Here is a 22,498-nt window from a genome sequence, read left to right on the forward strand (position 1 = left end):
ATACCACTGGGCTGCCTTTGACTCCAGTTCATACTGAAGTTCTAGCATGTGTAGTACCACAGCACTCAATGGTGGTGTGACTTCATTCAGGCCACGATAGTCTACTGTTAGTCTCCACTCTCCATTAGACTTCTGCACTGGCTATATGCGGCTATTAAAGAGTGAGCGGGTCATAATGATCACTCCTTGGCTCTCCTGTCTACAGATCAGCTTATGGATGGGAATCAGGGAGTCTCGGTTGGTGTGATACTGCTGCCGGTGCACTGTTGTGGTCGTGATTGGCACTTGTTCTTCAACCTTCAGCAACCCCACAACAGAATGATCCTCTGAGAGACCAGGCAAGGTGGAGAGCTGCTCAATTTCCTCTGACTCCAAAGCAGAAGTACCAAAATCCCATTGGTAAATACAGCACTGCACCAGTTACTAAGAAGGAGAAAAATGACTGCTACTGCTGAACCCAGGACAGACATCTTCAAGGAGGCTGAGCTGCACATCAAGTTCCTGCAAGCATGGGACTCCTGGCTGCTTTCCGTCCAGGTCTCCATACCTAACAATGACCCCTACTTCCACATCATTAAGGCCATCGAGGCCTGCCACATCCACCTCTTTGACATCATCACCCAACTAGGAGCTGCTCCTGCCTGCCAAGGGGCAGGCTCTGAATGAGGGGGCCAGCTTCCATGGCTGGGTGCTGCAGAAGGTCTCCAAGTTCTTGTGGACGCTGGAGAGCACTCTCTTGTGCAGGGTGGGCAGCAGCTTGGACTCGCTGCTGGGGCAGTACATGAACTTCAGCCTATCCTTCAGCAGGGTGGGGGCCAATTTCTGTGGACAGCTGGCCACCCTCTTCCAGCATGTGGCCGCTGCCACTTTCAGGAAGGTCGTGGAGGAGGCAGTGGAGAAGTTCTGGGAGGAGATGAATTCCTACATGCTCATCTCTGCCCTAATTGTCCTGGGGACTAGTGCAGGGGTGCCGGTGCCCATGGCCCAGCCAGGGATGCTGCAGCCACCCATGGTGCTGCTGGACTTCCTGCCCCTCACCTGCATCCTCAGTGACCTCCTTGTTGCCTTCAGTGACCTGTGGCTCTGCTGCCCTTTCGCCCTGGCCCAGGATGTCACCACCTGCCTGGAGGACACTCTTGATGAGGTGCAGGGGGATGGAGATGTGCCTTGTCCTGGGAGGATACGGGGACAAGCTCACCCTGCCCTGAATATTCGTAGCATAGAATTATAGAATCGTTTAGGTTGGAAAAGATTTTTTTAAAGATCAAGTCCAACCGTTAGCCTGGCACTGCCAAGTCCATGACTAAATCACATCACCAAGTGCCACATCACACATCTTTTAAATACCTTAAGGGATGGTGACTACTACTTCCCTGGGCAGCCTGTGCCAATGCTTGACAACCTTTTTGGGGAGATTATTCCTAATATGCAGTCTAAACCTCCCCTGGCATAACTTGAGTCCATTTCCTCTTGTCCTATTGCTTGTTACTTAGGAGGAGAGACCGACCCCACCTCACTACAACCTCCTTTCAGGTAGCTGTAGAGAGCAATAAGGTCTCCTCCCCTCAGCCTCCTTTTCTCCAGGCTGAGCAACTCCAGTTCCCTCAGCTGCTCCTCACAAGACCTGTGCTCCAGGCCCTTCACCAGCTTTGTTGCTCTTTTCAGGACCCACTCCAGCACCTCAATGTCTCTTGTAGTGAGGGGCCAAGAACTGAACACAGTGCTCAAGGTGCGGCCTCACCAGTGCCAAGTACAGGGGGACAATCACTTCCCTAGTCCTTCTGGCCACACCAGCGCTGATAAAGGCCAGGATGCTGTTGGTCTCTTGGCAACCTGGGCACAAGTTGGCTCATATTCAGCTGCTGTTGACCAACACCCCATGCTTCTTTGCAGCTGAGCAGTTTCCCAGCCACTCCTCCCTAAGGCTGGAGTGTTGCATGGTGTGGTTGTGGCTCAACCTGCCACTGAGCTTTGTTGAACCTCATACCACTGGGTGGGAGAGGAGCATCTTTTACGCATGGGGTTATCTGTGGGGAGAATTGACTCTGCTTTTCACCCCAGGTTATCAAAACCATCCTAGCCTTCCACTGTGCGGAGGAGATGGCTTTCAGCAGGCAGGAGCAGGAGCTCTTTGTCTAGTTCTGCACAGCTTTCCTGGATGACCTGCTGCCCTACCTGAACTATTGCCTCCAGGTCCTCTTTCCCCGGGCACAGACTGTGCAGGCACTGGGTGAGACCCTGGTGTCTAATGGGGAGGGGAGAGCCCCATCCTCCCAAAACTGCAAATGGTGGCAGCACTGTCAGCAGATGGCAGCTTGGGCCAGGGCCCACCCTGGTGCACAGGTGTGGGGACATGGTGGGCTGGGGCCAGCAGGAATGCTCATACTGGTGGGTGCTACAGCAGCAGGTGTTGGGCCCCTGGTCCACTACCCCCTGTGAGGTGGGAACCCCAGTGCCACACTCTGACACTGTGGCCCTAAAGCAGCTGGGCAGCCCCGAGCTGCAGGAGCTGGTGGTGCTGCTGGCGGCCAGGCTGTGGCGCAGGCCGTGCCTAGGGCTGAGAACCCCGCAGCTCAGTGTGCCACTGCAAGTGTTCACCACCAAGCTGCTACCCACCCAGTGCCAGCAGTACCCAGCAGTGCTGCACTGCACTCACTTCATTGAGCCCTTCCCACTCTGCCTGCTCATCAACCCCACAACTCTGTGTCCTTGACACATGCCTCATCACCAGCCCTGAGGGCTGTGCCAGCCTCCGTGGCTTCTCTGTCTATGTCCCACACTACTGGGCTGTCCATGTCTCCAGTATGCACCCCACAAGCCCTGCCTGCCCCCCAGGGGTCTGCCTAGCACCCCGGTTTCCCCCTGACCACTGCTCTCCAGTAGCAGGGGTGGACAAGCATAGGGAGCCACTGAGCTGAGAGGCAAAGGGCTCGGCCACCCATGTCATCCAGCACGAGCTGGACTACCTGGATGGCATTCTCTTCATCGACTGCATGGACACATGCACCTTCACCAGCATTGGCTGGATGGAGTTCCTGGACTGATCCTCTTGAGCCTCAGCCCGCCAGAGCAGACCCACAGTGGGGCCCTGCACTAGACACTGGCTAAAGAGGCAAAGCAGCACTGCAGGGACTTCTACTTGCCATTATTGCAGCCAAGATACATACTGTGAAGGGGGGGGTGGCACAGGAAGTGGCCCCTGGGGCTCTGCCCTAGGCTGGGGGCTGCTCTGGGAGGGGGCTGAGACCTACACTCTGCCTGGGAACAGGCCTCAGCTCCCAAGGACTCCCGCCTGCACATGGTGGCAGCAGCACAGGCAGTGTGTTACTGGAGGAAATAGGGGGGGCTGGGCAGACCCCCCCCAAGTGTGGTCAGAGCCTCATGGAACAGACAGATGCCAGCTGAAGCTTTTATATTGTTTTTATTTCCCACAATACGGCAAGACCCATCAGTAAAGAAGGCATATTGCTTTTCACTTTCTGACAGTTTATTATATGGTAGGGCTTATTCAGCATGCCAGTCCACAATGACTTCTATAATTCCTGGACAACTGGGCATTACATGTATGCATTAAGGAAAATGGGTTCATCCAATCCTTTGCCTGCTTGTGATGGCTGATCAAAATAGTCTGTTTCATTTATTTAACCTGGGTAATCTGCACTGAAAAAATATAAATGAGCTGTCGCTTCGGCTAGGATGGGCTCAATGTATCTATTACTTAAGAATAACTGTCCATGAAACCATCCATTTTGTGTGTTACAAGGGGCCAATTTCTCCTAGCTAAAAAGGGAAAAGAGGCATTGATTTCAGAATACTACTTATAACAATGTAGGCTCGAGCAGAGCTAAAATAAAAACAAACTGGGGATACAATCAACCCCCTCATACTAAATAACCTCTAACATAAACAGGAACTTAATCAGTGCATGAATTGATCTGATGGAGAGAAGAAAAAAAATTGTTCAATTACCATGAAAACATGATTTTTCTTTTTTAGCAAGTAATTTCACAGTGCAAATCAATGTTGGCAGGTCAGGCTAGCTGCCACTAATCTTGGCATTACAACTCTCCAATCAGAACCTCCCAGGTAATGGAGTTGTTATTGAATTTCATACTTTGGATAAGATTCTCAGCAAAGATCAATGCTGCTCTAAAAAAGGATTGATAAACCTATCAATTGTCATGGTTTAAGCCCAAACGTCTATAAAGTTGTTCTGGAAATGAGTCCAGAACAAGACAGAACTTAGAGCAGCATTAATTTAAAAATTAAAAAAGAAGAGTGGGGTGCAGCCAGGGGGGCACCCAGCCACCCAGGCCATCCATGCTCAGACAGCCCTCAGTCATGTCAGCCCCCCTGGGCCATGCGGCCAGACCCCAGTGTGATGGGATGAGCAGTGAGCAGAAGATGAACCTGTTTGGCATGGCCAGCAGGGTGGGGGCCATCCCATCCTCACCCACCCCACAGGAAAGTTAACCTTCCTGTCCAAAGTCCTTTGTGAATTTCTTCACCTTCAGGAGATCCTCAGCATTCACAGTGGGGTGGGTGGTGGCCAGCGAGCGCAGCATGTCTGACTGCAACACAGGCAGGCAGGGTGCTGAAAGCTGGCACTGGAAGGGGTGGCACGAGCTAGGGACAACCCCCCCCCACAGCAGTGCTGGCTGGTGCAGGTACCTGAACCCACCCGGTGGGGGGAGGGGGCCATGGGGTTGGGGGCTGGCACCTTTGCCCCATGGCAGCACTGGCTCGGTGGGTGGGAGCTGCCTGAGGAGCCAAGCCCCATCCCCAGTGTCCCTGGAGGCTCCAGCAAGCAGGAGGACCCCACCCTACCCCTGCCCTTTCTGGGGACAGGCAGAGACACTGTAGGAGGAACAGGGAAGTGGCAGGGCCAGAGACTGGGCCAGGCCAGCCTCCAAGACAGGTGCCTGGTGCAGAGGCGGTGACCACACTCACCATACAAACAATGGGCTCCATCAGCTTGTCGCTGGGCACCTCCATCCAGGTCATCTCAGTGGCACCCAAGTCACCAGGTGAGCATGGTGTCAGGAGGTCATCCACGAAGGTGCCAGGGGTGGTGCGGGAGGGACCGCAGACCTGCAGCAGAGCCAGGCAGGATGGTGGCCATGGCCACCATGGGTTCCATGGGGAACCCCCCTGCCCCAGGATAGATCCCCCTGGGCCAGGAGCATTCCCCACTCACCTTCTTGAAGTGTGTGGCTGACTGCACCTTTCGGACAGGCTGCATGAGGGCATCCCGCACAATGATGCTGATGTCAGCTCCCGAGTAGCCGTCAGTCTTGCAGGCCAGCTCCTGGATGTTGGCCTCAGTCAGGCAGTGCAGGGTATTGCCCAGGTGCAGCTTGAACATCTGGGCCCTTGCTGCTTCCTCAGGCAGTGGGATGTAGATGCGCTTCTCGAACCTGAGGGCAGTGCAGGCAGGCGGAGGGTGAGCCCCACACTGCCAGACCCCAGCTGTGTGAGGGCTAGAGCAGAGGGGGCAGTTGTGTCCTGCCCACCTTCTCCTGATGGCCGAGTCCAGCACCCAAGGGATGTTGGTGGCACCCAGCACCAGGATCCCATCGCTGCTGTTCCCCACACCTACACAGGAACATAGTACAGACAGCTCAGAATGATCTCCAAGGAACCATGCATGGGACACAGACAATAGCAGTTTCTCCCATGCCTGCTTGCCCATCCTGATCCCCCCTCTCCCTATCACACACATCCCCCCCCCCCCGCACCCTGCATCTGCACCAGAAATTCTGTCTTGATACGCCGGGCTGCCTCGCTCTCATTCTCATTGCGCGAGCCACACAGCGAGTCCACCTCGTCGATGAAGATGATGGAGGGCTTGTGCTGCCTTGCCAGCTCAAAGAGGTTCTTCACCAGCCTGGGATCAAACAAAGCAGGGGATGGGGTCCCCACTCAGGGACCCTGCACAGCACCAATGGCACCCAGAGCCTGTGATGGCCTCTGGGTGAGGAGCCCTGCACACCTCCAGCACCTCCTGCCTGCCCTGGGAACCCTGCACTGGCAGTGAGGCAAGCGCCATGCTGGGAGAAGGGCCAGCCTCTGCGAAGCTGCGTGAGGGCCCATGTTCTCCCCTGGGACCAGTTATCTGCATTAACAAGGCCCCAGCCAAGCTCCAGTGGGAAGGCCAGGAGCCAGCCCACAGCAGCTGCGCATCCCTGCTGCCAGCTTACTTCTCGCTCTCTCCCAGCCACTTCGACATCAGGTCAGAAGACGACACAGAGAAGAAGGTAGAGTTGTTGGCCTCGGTGGCCACAGCCTTGGCCAAGTAGGACTTGCCGGTGCCAGGGGGCCCAAAGAGCAGGATCCCTCGCCAGGGTGTGCGCTTCCCTGTGACAGAGGTCAGCATCACAACTCCCCCATCCCTGTGCAGGCCAAAGCCCCATGGGCCTACAGGGGCCCATGTTCCCACTGCTCAGGGTCACCTCCCAGCACACAGTTGCCCCAGCTGCCACCCCATGGCACCTCCTCCGTGGGAGAATGGCAGCCATGACCCTCACCGGTAAACAAATGTGGGAATTTGATGGGCAGGATCACGGCCTCCTTCAGGGCTTCCTTGGCTCCCTCCAGGCCGGCCACATCACTCCACCGCACATTGGGCTTCTCCATCACGATGGCACCTGTGAGGGGGTGGTACTGCTCATGTGGCCCCATAGAGATAGGCACCATGGTCCTGTTGTCTGATGAAAGCCACAAGAGCCAGAGCCCTCATACCTCCCCACCCCTCTGCCCTACCAAACCTTCCCACTCACGCCAACCCCACTGCCCCTCGGCACAGAGACTGGTTTTGGGGCTATCAGACCCCAGCAACACTCCTCTGGTCCCCAGTCCTGCACACAGCCTGCTTTCCTCCCCCCAGTCACCCTAACAATGGCCATTTGGGAACTCCTCCGCTGGTCCTGCAGCCAGCCAGCCAGCACGACCATGCCCAACTGCACCCAGCATAACCTCTCACCCATCAGCTGCTCCTGCAGCTTCTTCTTCTCAGGGTTCTCGCCTTCGCTGTCACTGTCACTCCTGGGGAGAGGGTACATGGGTCAGGAGTGAGACTAGCTCTAGTATGGCCGGTCAGGGAGGAGCCCTGCACCCTCACGCACCCCTTGTCATTCTGGGACTCCTTGACTGGCTTCTTGCCCTGCTTGTCCTTGTTGCGCAGGTATTCCTTCAGCCTCTCCGCCCTGTCCAGGTACTGCATGCACTTGGCTCGGATGCTCTCCTTTGCCTTGTCGCTGTGAGCCTCATCTGCAGAAACCCCCAAGCATCACCCGTGGCCCCGCGTTACCTCTCCCCCGCCCCCACCCCGGAGCCCCCAGGCCGCCGGTCTCACATTTGATGGCGTGCAGGAAGTACTCCACCGCGTGCTGGTACAGCCGCAGCGCCTCCTCATAGTTCTTGGCCTTGTCCTCCTCCGTGGCTTTGGTGACCAGGTCGATGGCTTTCTGGCGGAGGACGCAGGGCCGTGAGCCGGTCACCGAGGACGGACTGGGCCATTCCCACACCCGAGGGGGCCGGGCCGGGCCTGTTCGCACCGGGGCGGCCAGCGGGACCCCTTCCGCAGCACACGGCGGGACAAGGCCCTCCTTCCCTCTCTCCCCACCGCCGCGGCGGGGCACGGGCAGAATGAGGCAGCCCCAACAGGACCCGGGCCCGGCACTGCACCGGGACCGAGAAGGCCTCCCCAACAGGACCGGGCCCGGCACTGCACCGGGACCGAGAAGGCCTCCCCAACAGGACCGGGCCCGGCACTGCACCGGGACCGAGAAGGCCTTCCCACCGGGACGGGCGGAGGCCCTACGCCAAGGCAGGCGCAGGCCAGATCCGTGTTCCGGCACCCCTCCACCAGTACCTGCAAGGTGGACGTTGTCATCTCATCGCCCGCTGTCGCCGCTTCTAGTGCGGTCAGGCCCGACGGAACGGGACCCACGGGACAACCCACGACTGCAGCTGTGCGCGACAGCGCCTCCTAGCGGCGCCGGCGGGGCTGTGCTACGCCCCCTCAGTACTAAGACACGCCTCCTCTGCCCTCGAGTGCACGCACATAGAATCAGACCGGTCTGGGTTGGAATAGACATTAAAACTAATCTAGTTCCAACCACCTGCCATGCGCAGGGACACCAGGATGCTCCAAGCCAACCTGGCCTGGAGCACTGCCAGGGAAAGGGCAGCAACAGCTTCTCTGGGCAATCTGTGCCAGGGCCTCACTATCCTCACACGAGAGAAATTCTGCCTAATGTCTAATCTAAAACTCCCCTGTTTAAGTTTGAACCCATTATCCCTTGTCCTATAACTACAGTCCCTAATGAAGAGTCCATCCCCAGAATCCCTATAGCCCCCCTTCAGATACTGGAAGGCTGCTATGAGGTCTCCAGGCAGCCTTCTCTTCTCCAGGCTGAACAGCACCCAACTTTCTCAGCCTGTCTTCATACAGGAGGTGCTCCAGACCCCTCATCATTCTCTGGACTTGCTCCAACAGCTACACATCCATCTTAACTTGGGGGTACCAGAACTGGACAGAGAACTCCAAGTGTAGTCTCACGAGACCAGAGTAGATGGGAAGGATCAACACCTTCGGCCTGCTGGTCATGCTCCTTTTGATGCAGCCCAGGGTACAGTTGGCTTTCTGGGCTGTGAGCACACACTGCTGGCTTATGTTCATTTTCTCATCAACCAACACCCCCAAGTCCTTCTCTGCAGGGCTGCTCTGAATCTCTTCTCTGCCAAATCTGTAGCTGTGTGTGGGATTGCTCCGACCCAGGTGTAGGACCTTGCACTTGGCATGGTTAAACTTCATAAGGTTGGCATCAGCCCACCTGACAAGCTTGTCACGGTCTCTCTGGATGGCATTCCTTCCCTCCAGCGTATCAACTGAATCACACAGATTGGTGTCATCGTCAAACTTGCCGAGGGCACACTCAATCCCACTGTCCATGTCACCAACAAAGATGTTGAACAAGACCAGGCAAAGGAAAAGACAAGGTAAGGCAAGACAAGGCAAAACAAAGGAAAAGGAAAAGGAAAAGACAAAGGCGAGGCAAGGAAAGGCAAAGTCATAGGCAAGGCAAGACAAGGAATGGAAAAGGCAAAGAAAGGGAAAGACAAATGGAAAGGGAAAGGCAAAGGAAATGCAAAGGCGACGGAAAGGCAAAGGCAAAGGCAAAGAAAAAGACTAAAGAAAGGTGAAGGCAAAGGCAAGGCAAGACAAAGCAAGGGCAAGGAAAAAGAAAGGTGAAGGGAAAGGCAAAGGCGAGGCCAGGCTAATACAAAGCCAAATGTAAAGGAAAGGGCAAACGTTAATGAAAAGAAAGGCAAGGCAAAGGCAACGGTGAAAGAAAGGTAATACAAGGCAAAATCAATGCACAGGCAAAGACAAAGGCAAAGAGAAAGGCAAAGCAAGGAAACACAAAGGCATGGGAAAGTGAAGGCAAGGCAAGGAAAAGGCAAAGCAAAGACAAAGGCAAAGGCAACGCAAGGCAAAGGAAAAGCAAAGAGAAAAGGAAAGGCAAAGGCAAAGTAAAAGGAAAAGGCAAGGCAAAGGAAAGGGAATGGAAGGAAAAGGCAAGGCAAAGGAAAGGGAATGGAAGGCAAAGGCAAAGGAAAGGGAAAGGGAAAGGCAATGCAAAGGCAAAGGCAATGGCAATGGCAAAGGCAATGGCAAAGGCAAAGGCACAGTTAGAATTCTAAGGCCCAGTTAGAATTAACTTGGCTAGGGATGTGTAAGGTAAGAAGAAGGGATTCTATAGGTACATTGCCAATAAAAGACAGACTAGGGTCAATGTGGGCCCTCTCCGGAAGCTATCAGGAGCACTGGATACCCTGGATTTGGAGAAGGCAGAGGTTCTTAATGACTTCTTTGCCTCAGTCTTCACTGGCAAAGGTTATGACCACACCACCCAAGTCTTGGAAGGCAGACACAGGGACTGTGAGAATGAAGACCTTAGGCCCACTGTAGGAGAGGATCTGGTTAAAGACCATCTTAAGAACCTGTACGTGCACAAGTCCATGGGACCTGATGAAATCCACCCGCGGGTCCTGAAGAAGAATCTTTAGCTCCACTGTTGGCTGCAACCCAGCAGGTGTTGAGCGGTGGGGACACATGCCATGCCAGACCTTGATGTGAAGGATGGCCTCCCTTGTTAGCAGGGGGCCATCCAGGAAGGAAGGGCAGGCCAAGCAGCCTGCGGTTGGCACGAGAGATGATTTAGTCCAAATCCCCTGCTCAAGCAGGGTCACCTAAAGCAGGTTTCATCACCCTCAAAGTAAAATGAAATCCATCCATCAGTCCTGAAGGAGCTGGCGAATGAAGTTGCTAAGCCACTGGCCATCATATTTGAAAAATCATAGCAGTCAGGTGAAGTTCCCGATGACTGGAAAAAGGGAAATATAACTCCCATTTTCAAGAAGGGGAAAATGGAAGACCCAGGGAACTACAGACCAGTCAGTCTCACCTCTGTGCCTGGCAAAATCTTGGAGCAGATTCTCCTGGAAGGCATGCTAAGGCACATGAAAAACAACAAGGTGCTTGGCGACAGCCAACTTCACTAAAGGGAAATCCTGCCTGACCAATTTGGTGGCCTTCTATGATGGGGCGACAGAACTGATGGGCAGGGGTAGAGCAGTTGACGTCATCTATCTGGACTTGTGCAAAGCATTCAACACAGTCCCACATGACATCCTTGTCTCTAAATTGGAGAGACATTGATTTGATGGATGGACCACTTGGTGGATAAAGAACTGGCTGGATGGCCGCATGCAACGATTTGTGGTCAATGGCTCAATGTCCGGCTGGAGACCAGTAACGAGTGGTGTCCCTCAGGGATCGGTGTTGGGACCGGTCTTGTTTAACATCTTCATCGCTGACATGGACAGTGGGACTGAGTGCGCCCTCAGCAAGTTTGCCGATAACACCAAGCTGTGTGGTCTGGCTGATATGCTGGAGGGAAGGGATGCCATCCAGAGAGACTGTGACAGGCTTGTCAGGTGGGCTGATGCCAACCTTTTGAAGTTTAACCATGCCAAGTGCAAGGTCCTACACCTGGGTTGGAGCAGTCCCACACACAGCTACAGGTTGGGCAGAGAAGAAATTCAGAGCAGCCCTGCAGAGAAGGACTTGGGGATGTTGGTTGATGAGAAACTGGACATGAGCCAGCAGTGTGCGCTCACAGCCCAGAAAGCCAACCGTATCCTGGGCTGCATCAAAAGGAGCGTGATCAGCAGGTTGAAGGAGGTGATCCTGCCCCTCTGCTCTCATGAGAACTCACTTGGAGCATTGTGTACAGTTCTGGTGTCCTCAGTATAAAAAGGACATGGAACTGTTGGAACAAGTACAAAGGAGGGCCACGAGGAAGATGAGGGGTCTGGAGCACCTCCTGTATGAAGACAGTCTGAGAAAGTTGGGGCTGTTCAGCCTGGAGAAGAGAAGGCTGCCTGGAGACCTCATAGCAGCCTTCCAGTATCTGAAGGAGGGCTATAGGGATGATGGGGATGGATTCTTCGTTAGGGACTGTAGTGACAGGACAAGGGGTAATGGGTTCAAACTTAAACAGGGGAAGTTTATATTGGATATAAGGAAGAAGTTCTTTACTGTGAGGGTGGTGAGGTACTGGAATGGGTTGCCCAGGAAGGTTGTGAATGATTCATCCCTGGCGGTGTTCAAGGCCCAGTTGGACAGAGCCTTGGGTGACATGTTTTAGTGTGAGGTGTCCCTGCCCTTGGCTAGGATGCTGAAACTGGATGATATGAAGGTCCTTTCCAACCCTAACTATTCTGTGATTCTATGATGTTTCAAAGGCAAAGGCAAAGGTGTAAGAAAGGCAAGATAAGGCAAAATCAAGGCAAATGGCAAAGATAAAGGCAAAGACAAAAGCAAAGACAAAGACAAGGCAAAGCAAAGTCAAAAAAAAAGGGAAAGGCAAAGAAAAAGAAAAAGGCAAATCAAGGAAAGGCAAAGGCATAGGAAAGCAAAAGCAAGGTAGAGAAAAGGCAAATTGAAGAGAAAGGCAAAGGTAAAGTAAAAGGCAAAGGAAAAAGCAAATGTGGAGACAGTGTTCTCACAGGAGAATGGATATTTCGTACATGAACTCTGAATAATCCTGAAAGATACAGCAAGGCCATGAGAGGCCTGAGGAAGCTTAAGCAAGCAAGATAAGAAGAAGCTGGAATTCACCAAGTTATGAGAACTGTGGACTGTTGGCAAGCTTTTGAGGTCAAGTTCTCACACCTGTGCTTAACCAATTATATGTTAGTCGCTAAGGGTCTTCAAGATATGTATCCAATTATAATATGCCAAATCACTGTAAGTGTATGTAAGCAATAATATATAAGGAGTTAATACTTTGCAATAAATGGCTTTTGGTTTGATCATATTGATCTCTGACTGAGTCCATTCCGCAGCAGGCAAAGGCAAGACAACACAAGGCAAAGGCAAAGGGAAAGGCAAAGGCAAAGGGAAAGGCAAAGGCAAAGGAAAGGCAAAGGGAAAGGGAAAGGCTAAGCAAGGCAAGGCAATGGCAAAGGCAAAAGCAAAAGCAAAGGTAAAGTCAAAGGTAAAGGCAAAGGGAAAGGGAAAGGCTAAGCAAGGCAAGGCAATGGCAAAGGCAAAGGCAAAAGCAAAGGTAAAGGCAAAGGTAAAGGCAAAGGCAAACACAAGGCAAAGGTAAAGGGAGACAAAACAAAGGCAAAGGCAAAAGCAAGATCAAGGCTATTCAAGGCAAGGAAAGGTAAGGGAAAAGCAAGGCAATGGCAACGGCAAAGGCAAAGGAAAAAACAAAGGCAAGGCAAAGGCATAGGCAAGGCAAGGCAAGGAAAAGGCAAAGCAATGGGAAAGGCAAAGGTAAAGGCAAATGCGGTGTTTTTAAAGAAAGAGGCTAAACACTGCTCCTTTGCTCACTGGTGTCTACTGTTGGTATTCCAGCACTGTTTACAGAGGCCTCTGTGTCAGGTCCAGGAGCTGAAGGGCTGCTCTTGGGTCTTTGATACTCAAGAGAGACTTGAGGCTCCTGGTATGCTGAAAGAAAGGTCTGTGGGACAGTGGGGTGGTGCCTGGTGGAAGCATGGAGCTTTTTTGCTACAGAGCAGTGGTGGTGTGAAGAATTATCATCTGATGATAAGCTGTTTGTTTTACTAGAGAGCCTGTAGGTCTGGCTGAGGTGGGGGACCAGTTGCATGTTTCGTCACACACTTCTACAACAAGGTGCAAACTGTACTGTAGAGAGTTTATTGTTGAGGTGGGGAAGAGAAGACAACTGTACTGAATGTGACTCTAACTCGGGAAGCTCTGAAATGGTGGAGCTATGAGCAGGATTAAGGTACTCAGATTCCTGTTCCAGAGTCAGTTCACAAGGCCAGGAGTTTTCCAGCTGGTACATGAGGATTTTTTGAGCAGCTGACTGCTGCCTTCTACATTCGCACCACCACCTCACCCCACCTCCAGTGTTTGGGCTCCCCAGCACTGGGCCAAACCTGTCATCTGGCATCTCAAATTCCTGAGAGTGCAGTGGAGTACAAAGCTGTGGGCCCAGCTACCACTGCTGAGCAAATAAAACTGGCAGGGTGGCGGGTGTATTTTGGAGAAGGCTTTTTACTCCACTAGTTTTTGAAATCTTCCATGTTTGCCTGCACGTAAAAGTCTAGTACAAGAACTAGGGGACATCAAAGAAGTTAGAGCCAGGTCCAGAACAGTGTTTCTTCATGCAAGAGGGAATAGACCAGTGGAACTCCTTGCCAAAGGTTGTTGTGGATGCAAGAAGGTTAAGTAGATTCAGGGGAGGACTGGGCAAAAATGTGGAAAAGCAATTTGCTGCTGGTTTTTGAATAACAAAGCACCGTGGGTTTAGGAAGAGCCAAAACCAGCTGGAGGTTGAGACAGTACTTGCAGAAACAGTGTGCCTTGTCACTTGTCTCTGTTCATTATGGTTGCTGCTTAATGCTTTTTCAGACTTAAGGGTTAGAAAAATATCTTTGAGATATTTACTCTGGTGTGAATGACCCTGTGCTTCAGAGCAGGGACACTGCATGGTGGTCAGTCTTCATCTTGGTGTTCTCTGTGGCATCTGGGAGGTGCTCCCTGGGATACCTTCAGTATTAAATGAGCCCAGAAAAACACTTTGCTTTCCCCCAGCAAGCCAGGTTTAGCAGTGCCCTGAATGTTACCTTGAGATGATATTTCACATTGCCCTTTCCAAGTCCTTGATCCCAGTCATGTCTTTTTCAAACATGAAAAAGATCTTCTCAGACTAGGGATGAAGAATAAGGTGGCTGTTTTAACTGTGCCAGCATGGCTGATGCAGCACCCTGCTATGTACACCCCTTGCTGATGTAGTGAGACTTGTAAGTGTAGATCAAGGCCTAATTTATTCACAAAAAATGCACTTTACCCCACTGCAATCAGTTGAGTGACAGGAACAATGTGCAGCTGATAGGAGCCAAGAGTGTTTGTCTTGTTTAAAAGTTACAGTTGTCTGATAAACTGTTCTGCTTTAGAGCATTGATTGCTGTAGCTGCAGCTATCAGGCTTTCAGTGGGTAATGTTTCCCCTTGATCCTGTGTAGTCACTGAAGCAGTGTCTAACTGTTGCCTTTTCCAGACTTTGGTCACAGATTATTTGAACAGGATTGCTGAATATCCACCACTGTTACCTTGGGAGTGATTGTGTAATCCTGAAGAAGCCTCACTGCTAAAAGATTGTTGAAGTTTGCTTCATGATTCCTGCAAACTAGGTACATCAGGTTGGCCATTAGCTAGCCAACTCGCAATCTGTATGTTGTTTGACACACAGATCACTTTAAAGTTCCAATTTACTTTATTTACTGTGTAATAGGAGTAACAATTAAGACACTTAACCACAGAGCAAAATTCTACTGAAGTCTGAGAATACAAACAAAATGCAGGTGATATGCAAAGACAGCAACTGAAATATCATAGGGGATTCTGAGAGGCTGTAATCTCTTGTGCTTCAGAAAGCTCGTAAGTGCCTGAAATTACTTGAAAGCTGAGATAGCCTATGGCAATAGTGTAATTTTCTCCCTAATTGAGGTAGCTGAACTGCCAGAATGTTATTGCTTCTGATTGCAGTAGTCTGGAAAAGCAAGGGTAGGCTATGGCTAGAGTAAAAAGGGCTGGCTGCTCAGGTAGGTGTGAATGATGAGTGAGGAATTGGAGGAAGGCAGACTCTCTGAGGTCTGGTTTGGTCACACATACACCCTCACAATCTGTAATTGACTTAATTTCACAAGCATTCTAGTGATAGAGGGACATGGTTTATCTTCAGTTTTAAACACAACTAGAAGAGTTTGGAGATATGTGTTTCTTCAGCATATACCCTTTTGTTTGTTGCCTGAGTCCACAAAACACAGCAGCCACCATAGCTTTGTGTCTTGGCAAGTGCTGCTGCTTCTGATGCCCGTGAGAAATGTGACTAGAAATCTATTTGAATTGGTTTCCAAGTGGAATGAGCCTGACTTATGACAACTCTAACCCAAATTGGTCAGTCGGTTTCAAGTATAATGTTCTTCAAACTGTTTCAAAGGAAGAAAATATTCTACTACTGATAGTTTCTTATTAAAGTTTTATGGTTCTAACAGAGCATTATCACTGAGGTGGAAGTGGAGGGATGTATCAGATGGTTGCTTACACCAAAGAGGCATCAAGTTTGAATACCCTTCTTTGTCCTGCATATTTGCATACTGTGTACTCTGGTGTATCTGAAACCAGAACTCTGAAGCAGAAGGAGGAATGTCAAAGATCTGGTTTTGCTCATGCCGATTTCTTCCAGCTTTGCAGAGATGTTTTCAGGGAAACCTGTTCCATGTTTTAAAACAAGCTTTGAAGCATGTGTGGTTGATGACCTGTTCCATGTTTTAAAACAAGCTTTGAAGCATGTGTGGTTGATGAACATCATTTGTGTCGAGGTGTGCCTGCTTGCCCTTGTTTTCTGGCTTGTATGGTACTGGCACCTTGCTATTGCACAGTGATACTCTTCCCCAGTATTAGAGAAATAAGCCAGGAAAGGGCTTGGAATGAAAGTTGTTGCAATCTGATGATCTTGTGTCTTACCTGATCCATCAATCTAGTTTTGTAGAGCTTAGTGCTGCTTCAGAGCTCATTTGTAGTCTGCAGTGGGTCTGTAGCAGCAGTTGCCAGGCAGACATATGCAGACAAGCACTTGGGAGTTTGTGAAAAGGTGGCTGGCTCTCAGCTCTCGGCTCTCGCCTTACTGCAGTGAGTTGGTGCTATGATCTCACAGGCCTTTGCTGCATGCTTATGATTCTGACTTGCTGCTGCTTTTTGCTTGCTCCATATCCCTTATAAAGGCTACACAGATAAAGTATCTTCTGAGGTCTCGTGAACAAATACAGCCCTGCTGGCTGAACACTGGAGATGAACTATGTGAGCTGCTAATTAGGGAGTGAGTCATCAAGGGCAAACTTTGCCACCTTGGAGCACTGGTAACGTTTAAAGTGAGCTTGGGGTGAATATGGGGCTGCATGACTCCTTGCTCTGTTCTTCTCTGGACCCAGTTTGGAGAACTCAATTGAAAGATCACACTGAAACGGTGCTTTTGAGAGCACCTCTTGTAGCTGAGTGCTGCAGAGCATGAGGAAGTCTTGGGTTTCCTCTCGCCCCTCTAAGTCTCATGACTGGCAAGAGCAGGCTGGCCTCCCTTTGGTACAACCTGGGCCAGGGACTCTTAAGCTGGTGATGGGTGTTGTGTTTTTAGAATCATAGAATCATAGAATAGTTAGGGTTGGAAAGGACCTCAAGATCATCTAGTTCCAACCCCCCTGCCATGGACAGGGACACCTCACACTAAAATGTCCCACACAAGGCTTCATCCAACCTGGCCTTGAACACTGCCAGGGATGGAGCACTCGCAACCCCTCTGGCCAACCAATTCCAGTGCCTCACCACCCTAACAGGAAAGAATTTCCTCCTTATATCCAATCTAAACATCCCCTGTTTAAGTTTTAACCCATTACCCCTTGTCCTGTCACAACAGTCCCTGATGAAGAGACACTCCCCAGCATCCCTATAGGCCCCCTTCAGGTACTGGAAGGCTGCTATGAGGTCTCCATGCAGCCTTCTCTTCTCCAGGCTGAACAGCCCCAACTTCCTCAGCCTGTCTTCATACGTGAGGTGCTCCAGTCCCCTGATCATCCTTGTGGCCCTCCTCTGGACTTGTTCCAGCAGTTCCATGTCCTTTTTATGTTGAGGACACCAGAAATGCACACAATACTCCAGGTGAGGTCTCACAAGAGCAGAGTAGAGGGGCAGGATCACCTCTTTCGACCTGCTGGTCATGCTCCTTTTGATGCGGCCCAGGATACAGTTGGCTTTCTGGGCTGCGAGCGCATACTGCCGGCCCATGTCCATTTTCTCATCGACCAGCACCCCGTAGTCTTTCTCTGCAGGGCTGCTCTGAATCTCTTCTTTGCCCAGTCTGTAGCTGTGCCTGGGATTGCTCCAACCCAGGTGTAGGACCTTGCACTTGTCATGGTTGAACTTCATAAGGTTGGTATCAGCCCACCTTACAAGCGTGTCAAGGTCCCTCTGGATGGCATCCCTTCCCTCCAGCATATCAACCAGACCACACAGCTTGGTGTCATTGGCAAACTTGCTGAGGGCGCACTCAGTCCCACTGTTCATGTCAGCAATGAAGATGTTAAACAAGATCGGTCCCAACACCGATCCCTGAGGGAGACCACTCGTTACCGGTCTCCAGCTGGACATTGAGCCATGGACCACAACTCTTTGTGTGCGGCCATCCAGCCAGTTCTTTATACACTGAGTGGTCCATCCATCAAATTGATATCTCTCCAATTTAGAGAGAAGGATGTGATGTGGGACAGTGTCAAACGCTTTGCACAAGTCCAGGTAGATGACATCAACTGATTTACCCTTGTCCATCAGTTCTGTAGCCCCATCATAGAAGGCCACCAAATTGGTCAGGCAGGATTTCCCCTTAGTGAAGCCATGCTGGCTGTCACCAAGCACTTTGTTGTTTTTCATGTGCCTTAGCATGCCTTCCAGGAGAATCTGCTCCAAGATTTTACCAGGCACAGAGGTGAGACTGACTGGTCTGTAGTTCCCTGGGTCTTCCATTTTCCCCTTCTTGAAAATGGGGGTTATATTTCCCTTTTTCCAGTCGTCGGGAACTTTACCTGACTGCTATGATTTTTCAAATATGATGGCCAGTGGCTTAGCAACTTCATTCGCCAGCTCCTTCAGGACCTGCAGATGGATTTCATCAAGTCCCACGGACTTGTGCGCATTCAGATTTTGAAGATGGTCTCGAACCAGATCCTCTCCTACAGTGGGCCCAAGGTCTTCATTCTCACAGTCCCTGCGTCTACCTTCTAAGAACTGGGTGGTGCAGTCAGAGCCTTTGCTAGTGAAGACCGAGGCAAAGAAGTAATTCAGAACCTCAGCCTTCTCCAAATCCAGGGTAGCCAGTTCTCCTGAAAGCTTCCTCAGGGGGCCTATGTTGTCCCTAGTCTGTTTTTTGTTTGCTACATACCTGTAGAATCCCTTCCTGTTATCCTTAACATCCCTGGCTAGGTTTAATTCTAACTGGGCCTTAGCCTTCCTAACCTGGTCCCTAGCTTTCCGGACAACATCCCTGTACTCTACCCAGGCCGCCTGTCCTTGCTTCCATTTTTTATAAGCCTCTTTTTTCCTTTGAATTTTCCTCAGCAGCTCCTTATCCATCCAAGGAGGTCTCCTGGCCCTTCTGCCACACTTCCTTCTAGTTGGGATGCAGCACTCCTGAGCTTGTAGCAGGTGATCCTTGAATATCAACCAAGAGTCTTGGGCTCCCCTGCCCTCCAGGGCTATATCCCATGGAACCTTAATAAGCAGGCTCCTGAAGAGGCCAAAGTCTGCTCTATTGAAGTCCAGGGCAGTGAGCTTGCTACACGCCCTTCTCACTCTCCTGGGGATCTCAAATTCGACCATCTCATGATCGCTGCATCCAATGCTGCCCTGGAGTACCACATTCTCAACAAGCCCTTCCCTGTTGGTGAGCACAAGGTCAAGCACGGCACCTCTCCTGGTCGGCTCCTCTATTACTTTCTGAAGGAAGTTGTCTTCCACACAATTGAGGAACCTCCTGGATTGCTTGTGCCGTGCAGTGCCATCGTTCCAACAGATGTCAGGGTGGTTGAAATCCCCCATGAGAACAAGGGCCTGAGAGCGTGAGGCTTTTCCTATCTGTCTGTAGAGTGCTTCATCCACAGGTTCTCCTTGATCAGGCGGCCTGTAACAGATCCCCACAGTAATGTCTCCCACGGCTGTTTTCCCTTTAACCCTGACCCACAAACTCTCTGTAAACTGCTCACCTGCCCCCAGACAGAGTTCCATACTCTCCAGCCTATCCCTAACATAAAGGGCAACTCCCCCTCCCCTCCTGCTGGGCCTGTCTTTTCTAAAGAGCCTGTAACCTTCCATTCCAACACTCCAGTCATAGGAGACATCCCACCATGTTTCTGTGACGCCTATTATATCATATCGCCGTAGATGTGTACACATCTCTAATTCCTCTTATTTGTTCCCAATGATGGGGCTCTCCCTGTAGAACTGCTTTATCTGCTCGGTGGTGTTGGTCATACACTTCCAGAACTGGTGCTTCAGGACTATTAATGTTGCTGTCAGTGTGTACTTTATTGTGTGCTGAAGGCTCCAGGGACAAGGAGGTTCCAGTTTTATTACTGTTGTTGAAGAAGAACTCTGAGGACCATTCTTGCTCTTGTTTGCTTTTCTTTGTTTCTCTTCAGAAACAGACATTTTTCAGCCATTGTTTCCTCTGGAAGTACTCCACTCCTCCCCCCCCCCCCCCCCTCCCCCCAAGTTTGCGACACTTCCAGTTTTCATGTTTTCCTGCAGTCCTGTTTAAATAGTCTAGGGTTACATTTGCTTAGGTATGACAAGGTAAGAATTGTCTGATTGCAGTTGTGGCTGTCTACACTAGGGAGACCTTTCAGAAAGATGATATGCCAAAATGTTCTGGAGTTTTTCTTTTGGCTTGGGGATTAGAGCAAAGGATATATGTGTGTGAATGAATAATTTTTTTCCTATTTGTGGATTTTGCAAGTGAATAGAAGGGCCTCAGACCCAAAGAGGAGTAAACTTTACCTATTTTCTTGTCTCTATGTGCAAAGACTGGACTAAAAGCTGCATTCACTGCATGTTCCCTGTTACTACTGGGCTAGTCCCTGATCTCATTCCCTCTAAGATCAAGTGAGCCTGAGGGTTGGTGTGGGAGAAACAGCAGCAAAACTTGTAGCCAAGCATGGAGGGCATGAGCAGAGTAGAGCCTCAGTGGTTTTACAGCTAAGGCAATCTAATAACTGCTAACCAAACTAGGTCCTAGGACTGCAGACTTTGCCCTTCATGGCTGTTGAGAAAGAGCCATGTTGATTTTGTTACATACCTGGACAATAAAGGGATTTATTCAGAATAAAGAGCTCTGAAAAGACATTTGCAGGGTTGGCTGCAGCAACTCACTGGAGTAAACAACTTGACTGGTTTTGTGTCCATACTGAGTATGTCTCAGTATGTGTGATAGCCAAGTGGGAATATTTAGACTTCTGGCAGCAAAAACAAGCTGAAGGAAGAGGAGCAATGACGACTGTTGTGTCTGTGGGAAGGAAAAGGATATATCCTGGTTTAAGCCCAGCCGGTAACTCATCACCATGCAGCTGCTCACTCACTCCCCCCTCTTCTTCCCCCCCTGCTCCCAGAGGGATGTGGAGGAGAACCAAAAGAATGTAAATCCCACGGGTTAAGATAAGAACAGTCTAGTAACTAAGGTACCATACAAAACCACTACTACTATCACTAATAATAATAATAATGATAATGGAAATAACAAGGGGAGAGAATATAAAAGTAAAAGGGAAAAAGGAAAAGAAAACAATAAACCCAAGTGATGTACAATACAATTGCTCACCACCCACCAACCAATACCCAGCCTGACCTGAGCAGCGATCTGGGCCTTCCAGGTAACTCCTCCCAGTTTATATACTGGGCATGACATGCTGTGGTATGGAATACCCCTTTGGCTAGTTTGGGTCAGGTGTCCTGTCTTTGCTTCCTCCTGGCTTCCTGTGCCCCTCCACATTGGCAGAGCATGAGAGACTGAAAAGTCCTTGATCGGAGTAAGCCGATCTTAGCAACAACTAAAAACATGGGGGTGTTATCAGCATTGTTCTCAGACTAAAGTCAAAACCACAGCACTGCACCAGCTCTAAGAAGGAGAAAAAAACCTGTTACAGCTGAACCCAGGACACAGAGAAAAGCAGGTATATTAGTCCTTTAATTTGAAATTTAACCTCTCAAGTTCCAGGCTTGTAGCTGTTGAGGGTGTTTCAGGCAGCAGTAAGTCTCATCTCCTCAATTAGCACATTTAGTGGTTGTTGCCTGATGCTGTAGAAAACTGGTTAGTCCCTGTGTGTGCACTCAGAAGCCAGACCACTTTACTAGTTCAACCGGATTAACTGATAAAGTGAACTCATTCACACTCACACTGCAAAGACATTGCACTTTGCTGGCTTTGTGGTTAGCACTTTCCATTGCCAGCCTGTTCCTGGAATTATGGTATTGACAGTGCTAGAGAAGAGCCTAACCCACCAAGGAGAACAGAATTGCACCAGGATTCTGTGTCAGTTCATACTACTTGGTCTGACAGTTGTCTGTGACTGCCACCACAGAAATGTCAAGTGTTGTTGTGGAGCATCCTGTGGATTTGGTACTTTTGTTGTTATAGCTTCTGAATCTGAAATCAGTTTGCGATAATTTTTCATAACACTTTTTTTCTCTCCCTGGTCATTGAGTGGTTGGTTGTACACTGGAGCAAGTGCAGTATTGTTTGGGCTACACTAGTTGTAGCTTCTTGTGCCACTAGAAAACATGATGCACTACTACTATGTTCTTTTCCATTCATTTGGCTGTCAGACAAATGCTTTTTTTTTTTTTTTTTTTTTGTAGCATCTGAAGAAGTAGGATATCCTTTCCTGGTGACTGTGAAGGCAGTGCTGTCTTGTGCTTCACTAGCAGCTGAACTGCCTCAGGACAGTTCTTGAGAAAATCATGTAGGAGAGGCTCCTCTGCAAGCAAGGGAGTCTGATTTATGCAGCAAAGCCCATGAAGAGCTACGTGAGGATATCCTTTCTTCTGTATTGTTTTCTTGCCCAAATCTGTTATGGAATCACAGAAGGAATAGCTTGGCTGTGGAAGACAAAGCTTTGCTTCCTGTGTATGTTGTATTTGCCTCTTTGGAAGGAATTTTTATTATGGAAGGTATTTCCCAGGCTGTGCAGCACATGTTGTTCTCTGTGAATTCCTAAAGGAGAGGTTGGACAATTGAATATTTGGAAGATTTTATTGGTGATGTTGGTCTGAGGCATCTGTGATGAATGCAAGAAAGGAAGGCAGGCAGGCTGCTGACACTCTTGATTTTTTTGCATCTAGCCCTTTGCTC

General features: G+C 50.3%; 1 protein-coding gene and 1 pseudogene across 2 annotated transcripts; one reads left to right on the forward strand and one right to left on the reverse strand.

The window, feature by feature from the left end:
• The first annotated feature begins 253 nt into the window (after nt 1-253).
• Nucleotides 254-3,157, forward strand: LOC136004353 (conserved oligomeric Golgi complex subunit 8-like; annotated as a pseudogene).
• Nucleotides 3,158-3,402: 245 nt separating this feature from the next.
• On the reverse strand, nt 3,403-7,994 carry LOC136004359 (vacuolar protein sorting-associated protein 4A). 2 transcript variants are annotated; one of them, XM_065660830.1, is made up of 11 exons: nt 7,874-7,994; nt 7,355-7,466; nt 7,125-7,269; nt 6,983-7,044; nt 6,528-6,647; nt 6,201-6,357; nt 5,739-5,887; nt 5,514-5,595; nt 5,198-5,417; nt 4,951-5,091; nt 3,403-4,567 (listed from the first exon to the last, which is right to left on the reverse strand). In XM_065660830.1, exons 1-11 carry the CDS (start codon nt 7,892-7,894, stop codon nt 4,529-4,531), a joined length of 1,248 nt encoding a protein of 415 aa, XP_065516902.1. In that variant the 5' UTR covers nt 7,895-7,994; the 3' UTR covers nt 3,403-4,528. The 2 variants fall into 2 exon arrangements, with proteins under 2 accessions (XP_065516902.1, XP_065516901.1); XM_065660829.1 differs by having other exon boundaries at nt 3,403-4,571.
• Nucleotides 7,995-22,498: the final 14,504 nt, after the last annotated feature.

The sequence above is a fragment of the Lathamus discolor genome, chromosome W (assembly GCF_037157495.1).
Source record: "Lathamus discolor isolate bLatDis1 chromosome W, bLatDis1.hap1, whole genome shotgun sequence".
Lineage (NCBI taxonomy): Eukaryota > Metazoa > Chordata > Aves > Psittaciformes > Psittacidae > Lathamus > Lathamus discolor.

Coding starts and splice junctions, on each gene's coding strand:
- LOC136004359 (XM_065660829.1), bottom strand. CDS start 7,894: ATGACAACGTCCACCTTGCAG. Junction 7,270..7,354: donor CTTCCTGCACGCCATCAAAT/GTGAGACCGGCG, acceptor GGGTTTCTGCAG/ATGAGGCTCACAGCGACAAG. Junction 7,045..7,124: donor GAGTCCCAGAATGACAAGGG/GTGCGTGAGGGT, acceptor CCCTCTCCCCAG/GAGTGACAGTGACAGCGAAG.